Source organism: Thermothelomyces heterothallicus (assembly GCF_042370625.1).
Source record: "Thermothelomyces heterothallicus CBS 202.75 unplaced genomic scaffold P884_scaffold_3, whole genome shotgun sequence".
In the NCBI taxonomy this organism is placed as follows: domain Eukaryota; kingdom Fungi; phylum Ascomycota; class Sordariomycetes; order Sordariales; family Chaetomiaceae; genus Thermothelomyces; species Thermothelomyces heterothallicus.
The window spans coordinates 920,663-933,503 of NW_027192564.1; the positions used below are offsets into that span (position 1 = coordinate 920,663).

Here is a 12,841-nt window from a genome sequence, read left to right on the forward strand (position 1 = left end):
TCGGATGGGATGGGATTACTCGTCTCAGGTATTATTCCATGGCACCTCAATGCTCAACAGCAGATATTGTACAAAAGAGTGACCGCGCCCGCGTGTGTGGGACCTCACAGGATATGCCGCATCAGCGCCTTGACCGGCCCCATCTCCTTAATCTTGTCCTTCGGAAAGAGTCTGCCAGTCCTCATCGTGTAGTCCACCAGCTTCCGGACACTTGAAAACCGCCGTGGCTGCTTGCCGTGCTTGACGGCCTCGAGTAGATCGTGGATGTTAACGTGAACGGTCTTTAGCGCCTGTCATAGACCCAGTTCGTCTTATTATTAGTACTCCCGTTTGTCTCCTGTTATGTGGTAGCGGGTTGCCGAGGAAGATGGGGTTAAGAGGAGGGGAGGCTTGATGGACTAAGTAATTAGGTGGTAATCACCTTCCGACACTGGGAGATGCTGGGGAGGTCCTCGCTGAGGCCGACATCCCGGCAGAGGCGCTGCCAGTCCTGGAGCGTGCCGGTACCGAAGTAGTCGTCGAACTCCTGGACAATTACCCGAGACTTCTTCTTCCTGCCCATGGCTGTCTGGTAATTATCAGGTAAGCGAGACTGTGAGGTGGATGAGAGACCTGAAAGGGGCTCAGGGTGTAATTAATAGTTTCGGGAGAGCCCAGGGCTTAGGAGGCGGCTCTGGAATTTTGGCCTAAACATTACCAGGACCAAGACTCTTTGGTCCGACGGGGAGTAAGGACTGTTTCCACCCAAAAAATAAGAGCCTGGAAACTCCAATCAAAAAAAAGGGGGGGGGGGGGGCAAACAGTATATGGAGGGCGATGTTATGCAGTTACCCCCCTTTCCCAGTAAGAATCCGGGCGGTTCTTTCATCCACATTGACATAATAAATGCTGAACTTGCAGCTGATTTGCGTTTGATTCCCATTCTCAACACCTCGGGTTGATGCTACAGCTCCAAAGGCTGCAATCCTATAACAACACCACAGCGGCATACGCGCTGTGGGCGGCACTCCTGGAACTCTCGTATGAGCCTCAGAAGTGGTGATAAAAGATGGGTTGATTGTCTTCAAGTGCCGGAGGCACTTGGAGGTGTTGTCTAAAGACATGTCGAACCCTGGTCTATCCTCCCTGTTCCTTCCTAACAGTCAGTCCACTTGAGGCCACATCTATCCTTCCATTCGGTATCGAGCATCCTGAGATTCAAGCATCATAGTTCAAATTTTCTCTCGAGAATCAAACAAAATGCCCCGACTATTTTCCTCCCAATGCGGGTCTTCCACTCAATGTTACGATCCGACTGCTTGCTTCCACAGTCACGTTCCTATACCTTGTCAAGGTTGTCTACAAAACTTCAGGTGTGGTTTTCCTCTCTTTGTTCTTCTTTTGTGTGTCATGCCGTTCTTGTAAGTCAGGCTCGGAATACTATCTGGTCGAGAAAGTCTCGGACTTATTCGAGTAAGGTACCTTAACTATTAGGTAGAACTCAATCGCTCCCAAAATGGGCAGTTCAGAAGGGTTGTTTAAACAGTTAAATACAGCATGGAACCTCAAGCTGACGGTTTAAAGGAGTGCGACCTGGTGAAAGGCTTGCGCCATTGTTTGACATCACCTACTTAACCATTCTGGCTGCAGGGTTGGGGCGCTGGAGAACCCGAGTTGCTCAGGGAGCTTAAAGCTGAAAAGGTTTAAAGATTTCCCTACCTGCCACCCTCTTCTGTATTGAGTCTTCTTTTTGCATCATGCTTCTTTCCCCCCTTCTCTCTTCCGCTCCTTCTCTTTGCCTTCCTTTCTTGGTATTTTCTCTTCCTGAACTCCGTCGTTCTTTCTTCTTGGCACTTCTGGACTAAGCGGCCTGATTTGAACAATCACCGAGATGCCCAGCTTGCCCAGTAGCTTGCCAAGGCATCCATTGGGCGCTACGGTTGCAGCCACTGAGTGGCAATTGACCTCCACAATGCCAGTTGTCAGCCCCACATGCCATGCTACCGGGGCTGGGCTCGACTTTCCACACTGAGAGATTCCAACAAAATGTTGGCGCCAGGAGGCTTCCGATTTGCGGGAACTGACTTGCCGATTAGGTACAATACATGCAGGACTAATCCGTACAGTTCAGGGCTTCAGGCCGCCATTGGATCCTTTTCTTGGTTGCAACTTCCATCTTCTTCCCTCGGGCTCTCCGCTGCCGGTCTCTCACTGGCTGCGAAGGCCGGTAGTTGCCCGCAATGAAGGTCAACGGGGAGCGGAGAGAGCCCGATCTTTATGGGCAGCAACTGCTCGGCCGGGAAGCGAGATTCCGGGTCTCCATGTCCCTCCTTTGGAGGGGGCTGGGAGCGTCCCGACCCGCGTTTCGCCCACGGAGGCGTGGCTGGGTCGGGCTGATTCACACCCCGCCCAAATCCGGCAACAAGCCTGAAGACACGACCCGTCACGAGCTTGTGTTTTTCAGCTCCCAAGTGGGCGCCTTGTTGTTGCATCTTCCTCGGCTCATTGGGCCGATCGATCCCAGGCCGCGATAAGCGAACCGTCTTTTTTAGGGTGATCCGTATGTGTAGGTTCATCCACCCGACGCCATGCAGAGGAAAAAGAGGCCGAGGCTGGCTGGCGGCGCTCTTGCAAGCGGCTACGTGTCAGACCGGATTGGCAGCCTGAAGCCAGGGCAGCCCTTTACTATGGGTCTCGCGTTCCTTACGTCCCAATCGGCTGACGATGGGCCCCCGTCGGATGATTGGGACAATGACTTGGACAGGGCGGCTGCCATGCGCCCCAACACACTGCAGGGCGCTCTTGCGCCACTCTTGGGTTCAAAGATGACTTACTCTTCATCTTCACTAGGGGATCTCGACGGATGTACGGATTACAGCACACAGCCAGCCGTGCACCCAAGAGGTTGATAGGTTCTCATGCCTGCCTGGCGCCACGTGAAGGGTTTACACAAGCTTGGTGACATGGCAGATTGGCTTGTTTTCGTGTTTACCATTCCGACCGAGAGGTAAAGTCAGATCGGACAGCGGCATTATTTTGCCGTACCTGGCCTACCTGGCCGCGCCTGCCAGACTCGCGTCTTCTCATCCATCCCACTTCCTCAATTAGCTCCACTTCGCGAGGGCAGGATACATGGTTCCCTAGGCGGCCTGCGAAGCCCCCTGTGCTTCCAGAATCGGTTCCATCAGGGCGGATTGCCTCAGTCGAAAGCCGACCCCTCCACCCCACAACAGAGAGGCCGGGACCATGCCCCTCGAGGGGTCAACAAGTGGAGCAAGCCCATGCTCTTACACAGTAGACTCACACCACTACGGATACGACTCGAGCATCGGTGACGCGGAGGCCGAGGGACGGAGAGACAAGAGAGAGATGGCTTGGTGGGATTCTCACCACCGTCTCCTCGACGGTTCGCCGCGCTCCAAGACTCGCCTGGCCATGGGCGACGCCTTTCCCCGGCTCGAGCCTGCACACGCGGACCGACACATGGACATGGAGCGCGAGAGGGTGTTGCTGTCTCCCGTCTTCGAGGAGCAGTCGGGGCCACCCACGGCGCCGGCCCTGGTGGTGCATGTCGACATCCGCTTCACCGACCCCGTCATCCGGTCCAGATACTGCCGTAACTATGGCAGCTCGCCCGGGTTCCAGGCCACCAACAAGATATGCCGAGGCCTCGTGCGCCGCATCGAGCGCTGCTCCGAGGAGCTCATAACCCGCAAGGACTCGGGCGCTCTCGACATGTTCAAGGGGGACACATATGAGCGCAAATCCCAGCGGTTCGAGATGACCTTCCGCGTCATCAGGAGAGGGAAGGGCGAGTGGGCCGAGAGAACCTACCGCTCGTACCAGAAACAGCCCCTGACCGTTGCGCACACCAGGGAGGTTACCCTGGCGGTCCATCGGATGATTGGGCTCTTTCTGCGTCGCCACGACAAAGACTTCCGATGGCTTGACTCCCCGGTACCCGAGGCGGACTCGGACCAGAGCGAATCCGCGTCCTCATTCGGGGACGGGCCGCTTTCGCTTCTGTCCGTTCCCGCCTCTCGCTTCATCGAAGCCACCCAGACCTTCGAGTCCTTGCCGGGGTATAGCATCGACCTCTGCTTTCGGAGTAGGAACCCGCAACGGCAGGTCGCGACCTTCGAGAGAAGGACTAAGGTCACGAGCACGCAGACCACGCCGTTGACTCTCCTCATGAGCGAGGATTTGCTTTGGAGCGTCCTGCAGTTCGCAAACCAGAGCCTGGACGCGAAGAGACGAGAGCTGGACGATTATCTGCAAGGCTGCAGACTGTCCGATCACGCTCACGCTCACCCGGAGGATGACACGTTCGAGCTCAGTATCAGGGTGGTCAACCGCCTCGGGCCGGCGCACGATCCTGTACAGAAACTCATCAGGGGCAAGTTTGCGCTGTTCCGGCACCCGGAGGCCAGAGACTGCGAGACCTTCTTCTGCGAACTGGAGAGGCATCTCTCGCGCGTCAGGGACGAGGCCGATGCAACGCTGAACGGCTTGAACGACTTTGAACTGCGCATCGTCGAACTCAAAGGTGTCGGCTGGACGCTCCGGGAGCCGGCCAAGTTCACCGTCGGCCCAGAAGCGTCCTACGGCCGCCGCACGATCCGAGCAGCGCTGGACCGCATCCAGACCGGAGTCGGCGACGTCATCCGTGGGCACAACATAGCCATCCACATCGCCGCCCACAAGCGGGGACACCTCGTCTTGGACAAGGCCATCGTCGCGCACGAAAAGCGCGGAAGACCGAAGGAGACATTTGCTTCGCTCGAGGACGCACAGGAGGCCTTCGTTAGCAGGCTAAGAGCCCGAATCCAGAAGGACCTCGACAAGGTGTTCGAGGACTCGTGCTCCATTGACGACATCCCCGAGGATGAGGACGATTACTTCTCTGCTCGACCCATAACGCCGCAGCAGCCCGAGTCGGCCGTCTTTGACGGGCCGTCGCCGAGATGCTCACCCTCGTCCGTACGGTCCTCGCCGGCGAAGCGGCCCGCGCTCGCCAACTTGCAAGCTTCACCGAGGCCCCGCGCGCAACGAGTATTCTCCCTCTCTCGACGGTCCATGGAATCCGTGAGGTCCATCGATTACCTCACGACGGCACGCGATGGATCCGTGCACGGCAGTAGCCGGCCCAGTTCCGTCGCCAGCGAACACGTACCTCCGCCTCATGAGCCAGGGCAGCCGGAGTCGCCCTTGCCCGACAGCCGAGGGCTATTGCTCGCCGCTGCGGAAATCAAACCCACCCGGGCCTTCTCTTTGGTGTCGCGGAGATCATCCATGGGGACCCGAGTCAGTAGCGCCTCGACTCTCGCCGAGGACCACCAGACCGTTGGCGTCAAGGGTTTTGGTCACCAAACCGTTACGGAGACGACCCTGGAACAGCAGCTTCCCGAGCAGCTTCCCGACAGGGGCCAAGCCGTCGAGTCCATGACGTCGAGCGACGACGGGCCGAGCCTCGGGCCTAGTCCGTTAGGGATCTCCTTTGGAGAAGCCACCCCAATTGCCAGCTCAGCTACCGCAGCCGCGGATCAGCAAGCCGACGCACGATCAACGGAAAGCAAGCATGCACCGCCGGTTTCCAGCCCGGGGACTTTCGTCGACGCTCAGGAGAATGTCGGCAGTTCGATGCCCGGGAAAGACATCAAGTCTAACCTCGCGGGTGCTCCGACTGGGCTCCCAAGATCGAGAGGCGACGACGGCTTCTCAACTGCTCCATCGACCCCTGAGCTGAGCACGGGTTCATCGTCACCGAGGCAGAGTCTCCTGATAACGCCGGGCGACAAAGATGCCGTCCTTCGACACGTATACCCGGAGTCTGAGCCCGAGGGTGGTGTGGTCCAGCTGCATCCAGAGACTGTCCCCGAACCGGACTGCAAAGAAGACGGGAATCGCCCTGCGGAAGATGAGTCCCCTGATTGCCAACAAGCGTCGCCACAGTTAGCCGCCGGCCAGAACCTGACAGCCGAAGAACCCGGACATGCTCCCGGTGACGCAAGCACGCGACGCATGCCAGGAGATCCCGCCTCGGATTTGTCGCACCAAACACCACCAGACGCCGTCTGCCAACAAGGACACACATCACGCCCTTCCACCCCTTCCCCTGAGCACAAACTCGCAGACTCCCCCAAAAAACCTGAGGGCCAATCCGAGGTTCAAACCACGCACCTTGGGGCCGAGCTCGCCGCGGGGCCTGACGGCCATTCACCCCTCGCGTCGTGCTTCCCCACCGCCGAGTCCGAAGTCCAGACATCGGACCCGGGTCAGGAGCCGGCCCACGCCTCCTCGGAGTTGCCTATCTCTAGTACCCAGGGCGAACCTGTGCAAGGCAGACTCGAGTCGCCGCTCGCGCCCGAGGAACCTGATGCCCACAGGAGCGAGCCAGCGGCCGAGGACAAGGCGATGGGACATGGTCCGGACGACGCCACCGGGGCGTTAGTCGCAGGTGAATCGAAAGCGGCAGGCGGTCCCGAACCGGCGGCGGTTCTGGTCGTTGCCGAGGTCGCGACCGGGATGGCTCAGCCAGGAACCGAGAGCTTCCTTGAGCCCGGCCGAGTGGATGCGAATGGGGAACAGGTACCGAAGGTCGTCGACGCCTGGACCGAGGTGGACGGTATGGGATTGGCCCCCGGCAATGAGGTTGCTGGCGGACCCGAACCTTCGGCGACGGTGCAGCAGCAGCAGCAGCAGCAGCAAGCGGAGGAGGAGGAGCCCGCTGCCGAAGAGAACGCTTGTCGAGGTATCGATTCTGCCGAAAAGTCTGACCATCTCGGCGATGATGCAAGCACTGAGGCCCTGGCACCCGAAATTGTTAGCGACGGTGACCCCAGGGAGACCACCGGTGCCGAGACTGATGCCGCTCCTGACCTCAACGAGGCCAGTACCGGCGACAAGCTTGACGCACCGACGCAGAATCCTGTCATTGGCGTCCCGGATTTTGAGGGAAAGGCTAAGGAACCCGAAGCTGTCAGCCATGTCAGGATGGATGGCGCCGGCGTACAGGATCCTAGTGGACTCGAATCCGAGATCCACGCCGATGCCGAGGATGAGGCGAGCGGTGGGCTTCGGGGCAAGGCGTTCGGGCCCGAGATCAGGGTTGACGGGATCAGCGGGGCCCTCGGAGATGATGCTCCCGAGCTTGACACTACGGATGTGTGCACCGAGCCAGGGGCCCCGGGGACAAACCCCCGCGACAAACGTGCCGCAGCAGCAACCTGCGCCAACGAGCTCTCGCCGTCTGGACCAGATACATCGGGCTCATCAGCTGATGAAACCGGCAAAGCGGCCGACGCGGGCTCTTCTGCTGAGACCTCCAGTCTTGCAGAGCCTGCGACGGTCGAAACGCCGACTCCGGAAGCAGCGCCCTCACCAGCGCCACAAGCCACGAAGGCTCAGCCCGATTTATTAGCCCCGAGGCCCGACGTCTCCACACTCTGCAACCTCTCTCCCGTGCCGACCCGCTCCAGCATCTTTTCCGATGCCGCCTCCTTCGCCAACAGCAGCACCATACCCGCCTTCCGCAACTCAGTCGACACCATCCGCCCATCCACGGACGAGCCCAGGCAGCACCCCGCCGGTGCCGAGCAGCTCTTGTCGCACACCGACGGCAGCGACAGCCGGCCCCAGACAGCGGGCTACCTCGGCGTCGGCCTCCGACGCGGGTCCCGTTTCGTCGAGGTCGGGCTGCGTGGCGCGCTGGGAGATGTCGAGGCCAGGCGGCGAATGAGTCTGCCGCTGCTGCGGTGTCTCTCGCCGGACGGCGAGGCTCGGGAGAAGTCGCGTCCGAGTGCGCCCGCTTCTGAGGCGGGTGCTGGCGACGGCGGCCGCAGCGGCGACGGGCAGTCGGTGCTGCCTCGAATGATATTGCTGCTTGCGGGAGTTGTGGCGGTCGGGAAGATCATGAAGAAGGCTGCCGAGTGAAAGAAGGTGGTCGTGCGTTGGGTTCATGTTCATGGAACATAAGAGTCAGAACTCCCCTCTGTCATTTCCCCCCCCCCCCCCCCTTCTCCGGGTCTTTCAGCTTCCCCCGTTTCCTTTTCTTTTCTTTTCTTTTCTTTTTTTTTTTTTTTGGTTCATTTTTGGTTCATGTTTTAGGGAGGCGCATAGCACGTATTGGACTTTATAAACGACGTTGACGGACTTTACGACTTGGACGAAACAAGGCAATATTATATATATACACAGAATACCATGGATGGAAGGGAGGCCATTTCTTTTTCCAAGGCATATATATCAGGAGCGGCAGCGTGTATGGGACAACAGGTCAGGATTGAAATCATCATTTGGCATTCCATACAATGAGCAAAGTATTCCTGACCAATCAGCACGACACTAGAGACTGGATATCATAAGCGATTGGTATGATTCAAGGACGGCATTCGATCATTCTTCACAGTGTTAGTCGATTGGTCGGCCCTCAGTTGGACGGGAGCATGAGGAGAGCAACAGCAGCAGTAGCAGCAGCAGCAGCAATAACATGTGGCCCCCCCTTGTAAAAAAAATAAATAAATAAATAAATTAGGATTCAGCTGGGTATCAACCATTGGTAATACATGACCATTCGTCGTCGAGGTCATAACTCATCCCTCACTCGTCCCGCTCCCTCTCCAACGTCCTCTTCCCACATCCTCTTCTTCGGATTCGGCCGGTCCTCCGGGTCCTCCCTAGCCGTCCTGTTCGCCTTCTCCTCCTCCTTCTCCTCCTCGTCCCTCCGATTCAGAGTATCCTCAACCATCCTCCCGACCTTATCAACCATCGAGCCATCCTCCTCACCCTGTTTCCCCTCCTCCCTCGTCTCGCCCCTCCCGACCCTCACCGTCGGCACGGCCCCTTCCTCTCCCACGCCAACGACGACCGTCTTTGGCCCCCCTTGCTCTGGCCCTTCCCCCGGCACGACGACCGCCATGGTGGCGCTACTGCTGCTGCTGCCGCCGCCGCCGCCGCCGCCGCCGTCAGCGCCGAGGTAGGCGACGCCCTTGGAGGTGACGCGCCAGCCGGTGCGGAGGGGCAGCCAGACGAGCCACCAGAGGGGCCCGTAGAGGAAGCGGCGGAAGAGGAGCCAGGCGAGGGTGGCGAGGAGGAGGCGGAGGGCGGCGCGGAGGTACCAGGAGTCGGACTTCTGGGACGAGACGAGGGCGCCGAGCAGGTCGCGCGAGCGGGCGAGCAGGCCGTCGAGCCCCTCGTAGCTGCGCTGCAGCTCGGCCAGCGCCGCCGTGCTCTCGGCCAGCGTCCGCGCCGCGAAGGCCGACTTGGCCAGCTCGCCCGCGATGAGCGCGTGCGTCCGCCGCAGCGCCTGCGTGATGTCGCTGGACGCGGCCACGGCGGCGTCGGCCTCGTCGTCGCCGGTCCCGCCGCGATGCTTCTTGCCGTGCTGCTGCTGCTGCTGCTGCTGCTGCCGCCGGCGGCCGCGCGGCGTCAGGAGCTGGCTGCGGGCTTCCTCGGAGGATAGCGGCGGTGGCGGTGGCGGTTGCGGCGTGGGGGTGGTCGCGCCCGGCTGGGGCTGCGAGTCAGGCGGGCTGGTGGTGGTGGTGGTGGTGGTGGTGGTGGTGGTGGTGGTGGTGTCGGGGTTGCTGAGGATGGCGGACGAGGAGGCGGATGCGGAGGCGGTGGTGTAGGATGCGAGCAGGAGGTCGCGCTCGAGCTTCTGGGCGGCTTCCAGGCTGCGGCGGGCCGAGAGCTGGGCCTTGCGGAAGGAGGTGCGGCAGTCCCGGAGCTCGGCTTGGAGGCGTTGCGCGCCGTCTTTGAGCCGGGCCTTGCGGTGCTCGGCTTCGCTTCCCGGGCGGCCGGAGCGCAGATCGACGATCTCTTCCTGCAGCAGTTCCAGATCCTCCTCTTCCTCGCGCAGGATCTGGGTGATCTCGGTGCTCAGCTCGGTGGCGACGTTGTCCTCGTCGCTGGTGCTCAGAGGCACCGAGCCCGGCTGGAACTGGACGTTGGCGAGACGGTCGATGAGCTCGCGGAGCTGCGCCGTCGTCTCTTGGAGCGCGGCGAGGCGCTCTTGCAGCAATTCGAACGAGGACATCGTGTGCCGTGTCAATTCGAATGCCTCGCCTGGCCGCCCTGTAGGTTCCCAAGCTTTTGAAGGGTCGAATTGATTTGGCGCGGCCGACGCCTTGGAGGAAACCACTGACAACTCGAGATGGTGTGTTGCGTTGGTCCCCGATGGAGCGAGTTGGCATCTTCAGGAACGAACCAGTAACTCGTCGAGAAAGCAACGAGAACGTCAGCTTGTGGGGCATTCGCAAACGGGCCGCAAAAACGGACCCATTGTCGCACCAAACGGCCCGCCGTCTCGTCTCCGTTCCCGTTCCGTGCCCGTGCTCCGTCCGACTTCCTCCGTTACAACCAATTTTCCGGTTCGAGATCCAATCACGGAACACTGCTTTCCCTCGTCCTATCGCCGCCAATCGACCTCCCAACAAGTCTCCGACGCTCGCCGAATTGCAGAACGTCCCTTACGGCCCCGGCCCCCTGTTCACAAGGAAGAAGGGTATAACCAAGAGAGAGTGTGTGAGAGAGTGTGTGAGAGAGAGAGAGAGAGGAGAGAGAGGAGAGAGAGAACCGAACCGAAAATGATAACCCGCTTCATCACCGACGTGACCACGCGCTTCAACCCCTTCTCGCCGCGCTCGCGGTCCGCCCGGCTCTTCCTCTCCTTCCTCCCGCCGACGGCCCGCTCCTCGGGCATGAACATCACGACGCAGCTGCTCCCGCGGACGTCGAAGGAGCCGAGCACCTTGTACATCAAGTTCAGTACGTTATATATAGAGAGAGAGATATATATATAACCCCCTCCACACGCAATGATACCTTTCAGTGGTGAGGGGAAAGAATGCTGACATTCGGAATGCAGAGGACGGCAAGGAAATGAACCTCGACTGCGAGAACATGGGCATCAAGAGCATCGTCGAGGAAGTCGACCGGCACTCGCGCATGCTCCAGAAGGAGGCAGATCTGGCCGAGGCCTAAACGCGCTCTCCGACATGGAACGGAGGAGGGCTGTACATTTTGTCTGTAATGATACGATATCTGCTTGCATCATGTACTTATAGAAAGCATTGGGAAGGCGTTTTTGATGAATGATCTTTGGATTCTGCCTCGGTCGACAAGATTGGAATATATACCACTTGAGCCGTTTTTTTTTACCCCTCTCCACACAATGCACCGGGGGTGGACTTTCAAAGTGTCCAGAAAAAATTGTATTTTGTTTTACTGGAAACTATTTTTTTTTTTTGGACCTTTTGAACCCGGTTGTCTACGAAAAAGGCACTGCTCAAGAGAAATGCTCGCTCTCTCAACGACCTGATGATGACCTAGCCATTTAAGCAGAGGCACCGCTGATGAAGAACCACTTGTCGATCGAGGCGTCAATCGGGGCGGGCGGAAGGTCCTGGTTCTGGGGCAGAGGAGGCAGCTGGTCGGGGGAGACGCGGCTGGTCGAGTGGGCAACCGTCAGATTGGTCCTGGCTCTTTGTTAGCATACCAGAGTTCCTTTGAGGGAAAAAAAAAGGAATAAGAGAAAGCGGAAGGCAGGCTTACGTGGCGATGTTGCCGGCGGCAGTCTTGCCCGTGATGAGCTTCTCCCAGGCCTCGTTGCACTCGCGGATGACGTCCATGGCGTAGGACTTGTTCTTGCACTCGCCGGTGAAGGCGAACTGGTTCTCGGGCTTGCCGTCGGGGATCTTGTAGATGCGGAACCACTCGTTGGTGGCGCGCAGCAGGCCCGGCAGGTGGCGCTCGACGTCCTCGACGTCGTTGAGCTTGGGAGCGAGCGGGTCGTTGACGTCGATGACGATGACCTTCCAGTCCGTCTCCTCCTCGTCCAGCAGCGCCATCACGCCGAGCACCTTGACCTGCTTGACCTGGCCCGTGTAGCCGACCAGCTCGCCGATCTCGCACACGTCGAGCGGGTCGTTGTCACCCTTGGCCTTGGTCTCGGGGTGGATCGAGTTGGGGTCCTCCCAGGTCTGGCGGAGAGCGAGGGTTAGCGTACGGTGGACTTGCCAAGATAGCACGTTGTGTGTTTGGAGCTGGCTAGCTCTCATATGAGATAAATCGTCATACCTGAGGGAAGGCACCGTAGTTCCACAGGTAGCCCTTGTGGGGGAAGCAGTTGCGGACGTAGCGGAGCTTGCCCTTCTTGGTGTCCTGCTTGATGGGGTTGAGGAGCTCATCCTTGGAGATCTGGTGACGGCCAATGTCAATAAAGTCGGTCGGACCTTAACAGGATATTGGGGGAAAAGGGGGGCTTTGAATTAATCCACCCACCTCGAGCTTGGCATTGGTCCAGCGCGGGATCTCGACAATCATGTTGAGGATGGTCTGCTCCTGGTTGGCATAGAGCGGGATGTCGTGGAAGGGCGAGATGGGGACGCCATCCTTCTCGATGTAGACGCGGTGGTCGAGCGTGTAGGGGGCGCCGACCTTGCGGACGGTGTACGGGGAAGAAGCCATGGTGCTAGCGGGAGTGGGGTTGGTGCTGCTGCTTGAGCTGTAGCTGCGGACTTGCTGGAGGTGCCGTGCGATTTGGGCAGTTCGCGAATGCAATTGAGCAGTCGATGGTTTTGTGGCAGCGGCAGCGGCAGCAGAAGAATCAGCTCCGGAGGCGGAGAGGGCTTCTCCCTCGGGCTCTGCCCAAGGCGGGGGAGGGGCTCCAGAGCGAGTGGTGGGCCCCGTCTGTGACGCCAGCCCACGGGTCTGTGATTGGCCGGGGCGGGTCAACTGCTTTTTTGGCGCCATAGTTTGATAAGCCCGAGCTGCAAAGCGCTGCTGCTGCTGCTGCAGCAAGGCCGGAGGCGGACGCTGCGCAACAACAGCAACAGAGAGTCGGCCGAATCCCGCGGGCAACGGC

At 59.5% G+C, this 12,841-nt stretch overlaps 6 protein-coding genes across 6 annotated transcripts; 3 read left to right on the forward strand and 3 right to left on the reverse strand.

Moving 5' to 3' along the window:
• Nucleotides 1-104: 104 nt before the first annotated feature.
• Nucleotides 105-562, reverse strand: P884DRAFT_297101 (uncharacterized protein; the record flags this gene model as incomplete). Its single annotated transcript, XM_069444479.1, has 2 exons — nt 105-290; nt 422-562. The coding sequence occupies 2 exons, from the start codon at nt 560-562 to the stop codon at nt 105-107; spliced, it is 327 nt and encodes a 108-aa protein (XP_069300605.1).
• Nucleotides 563-852: 290 nt separating this feature from the next.
• On the forward strand, nt 853-2,207 carry P884DRAFT_255560 (uncharacterized protein). Its single transcript, XM_069440999.1, has one exon. The coding sequence runs from the start codon at nt 1,263-1,265 to the stop codon at nt 1,464-1,466; it is 204 nt and encodes a 67-aa protein (XP_069300606.1). The 5' UTR covers nt 853-1,262; the 3' UTR covers nt 1,467-2,207.
• Nucleotides 2,208-2,219: 12 nt separating this feature from the next.
• On the forward strand, nt 2,220-7,982 carry P884DRAFT_289826 (uncharacterized protein; the record flags this gene model as incomplete). Its single annotated transcript, XM_069444021.1, has 3 exons — nt 2,220-2,450; nt 2,550-2,844; nt 3,278-7,982. 3 exons carry the CDS (start codon nt 2,220-2,222, stop codon nt 7,909-7,911), a joined length of 5,160 nt encoding a protein of 1,719 aa, XP_069300607.1. The 3' UTR covers nt 7,912-7,982.
• A 425-nt stretch (nt 7,983-8,407) lies between these two features.
• On the reverse strand, nt 8,408-10,140 carry P884DRAFT_289827 (uncharacterized protein; the record flags this gene model as incomplete). The annotated part of the gene is made up of 2 exons (XM_069444022.1): nt 8,582-10,140; nt 8,408-8,479 (listed from the first exon to the last, which is right to left on the reverse strand). The coding sequence occupies exons 1-2, from the start codon at nt 10,010-10,012 to the stop codon at nt 8,408-8,410; spliced, it is 1,503 nt and encodes a 500-aa protein (XP_069300608.1). The 5' UTR covers nt 10,013-10,140.
• A 217-nt stretch (nt 10,141-10,357) lies between these two features.
• P884DRAFT_327368 (mitochondrial 54S ribosomal protein mL53) lies at nt 10,358-11,122 on the forward strand. Its single transcript, XM_069445534.1, has 2 exons — nt 10,358-10,743; nt 10,844-11,122. Exons 1-2 carry the CDS (start codon nt 10,563-10,565, stop codon nt 10,957-10,959), a joined length of 297 nt encoding a protein of 98 aa, XP_069300609.1. The 5' UTR covers nt 10,358-10,562; the 3' UTR covers nt 10,960-11,122.
• A 189-nt stretch (nt 11,123-11,311) lies between these two features.
• On the reverse strand, nt 11,312-12,444 carry P884DRAFT_192338 (inorganic pyrophosphatase; the record flags this gene model as incomplete). Its single annotated transcript, XM_069437669.1, has 4 exons — nt 11,312-11,453; nt 11,530-11,957; nt 12,055-12,174; nt 12,259-12,444. The coding sequence occupies 4 exons, from the start codon at nt 12,442-12,444 to the stop codon at nt 11,312-11,314; spliced, it is 876 nt and encodes a 291-aa protein (XP_069300610.1).
• Nucleotides 12,445-12,841: the final 397 nt, after the last annotated feature.

Coding starts and splice junctions, on each gene's coding strand:
- P884DRAFT_327368 (XM_069445534.1), top strand. CDS start 10,563: ATGATAACCCGCTTCATCACCGACGTGACCACGCGCTTCAACCCCTTC. Junction 10,744..10,843: donor CACCTTGTACATCAAGTTCA/GTACGTTATATA, acceptor TTCGGAATGCAG/AGGACGGCAAGGAAATGAAC.
- P884DRAFT_255560 (XM_069440999.1), top strand. CDS start 1,263: ATGCGGGTCTTCCACTCAATGTTACGATCCGACTGCTTGCTTCCACAG.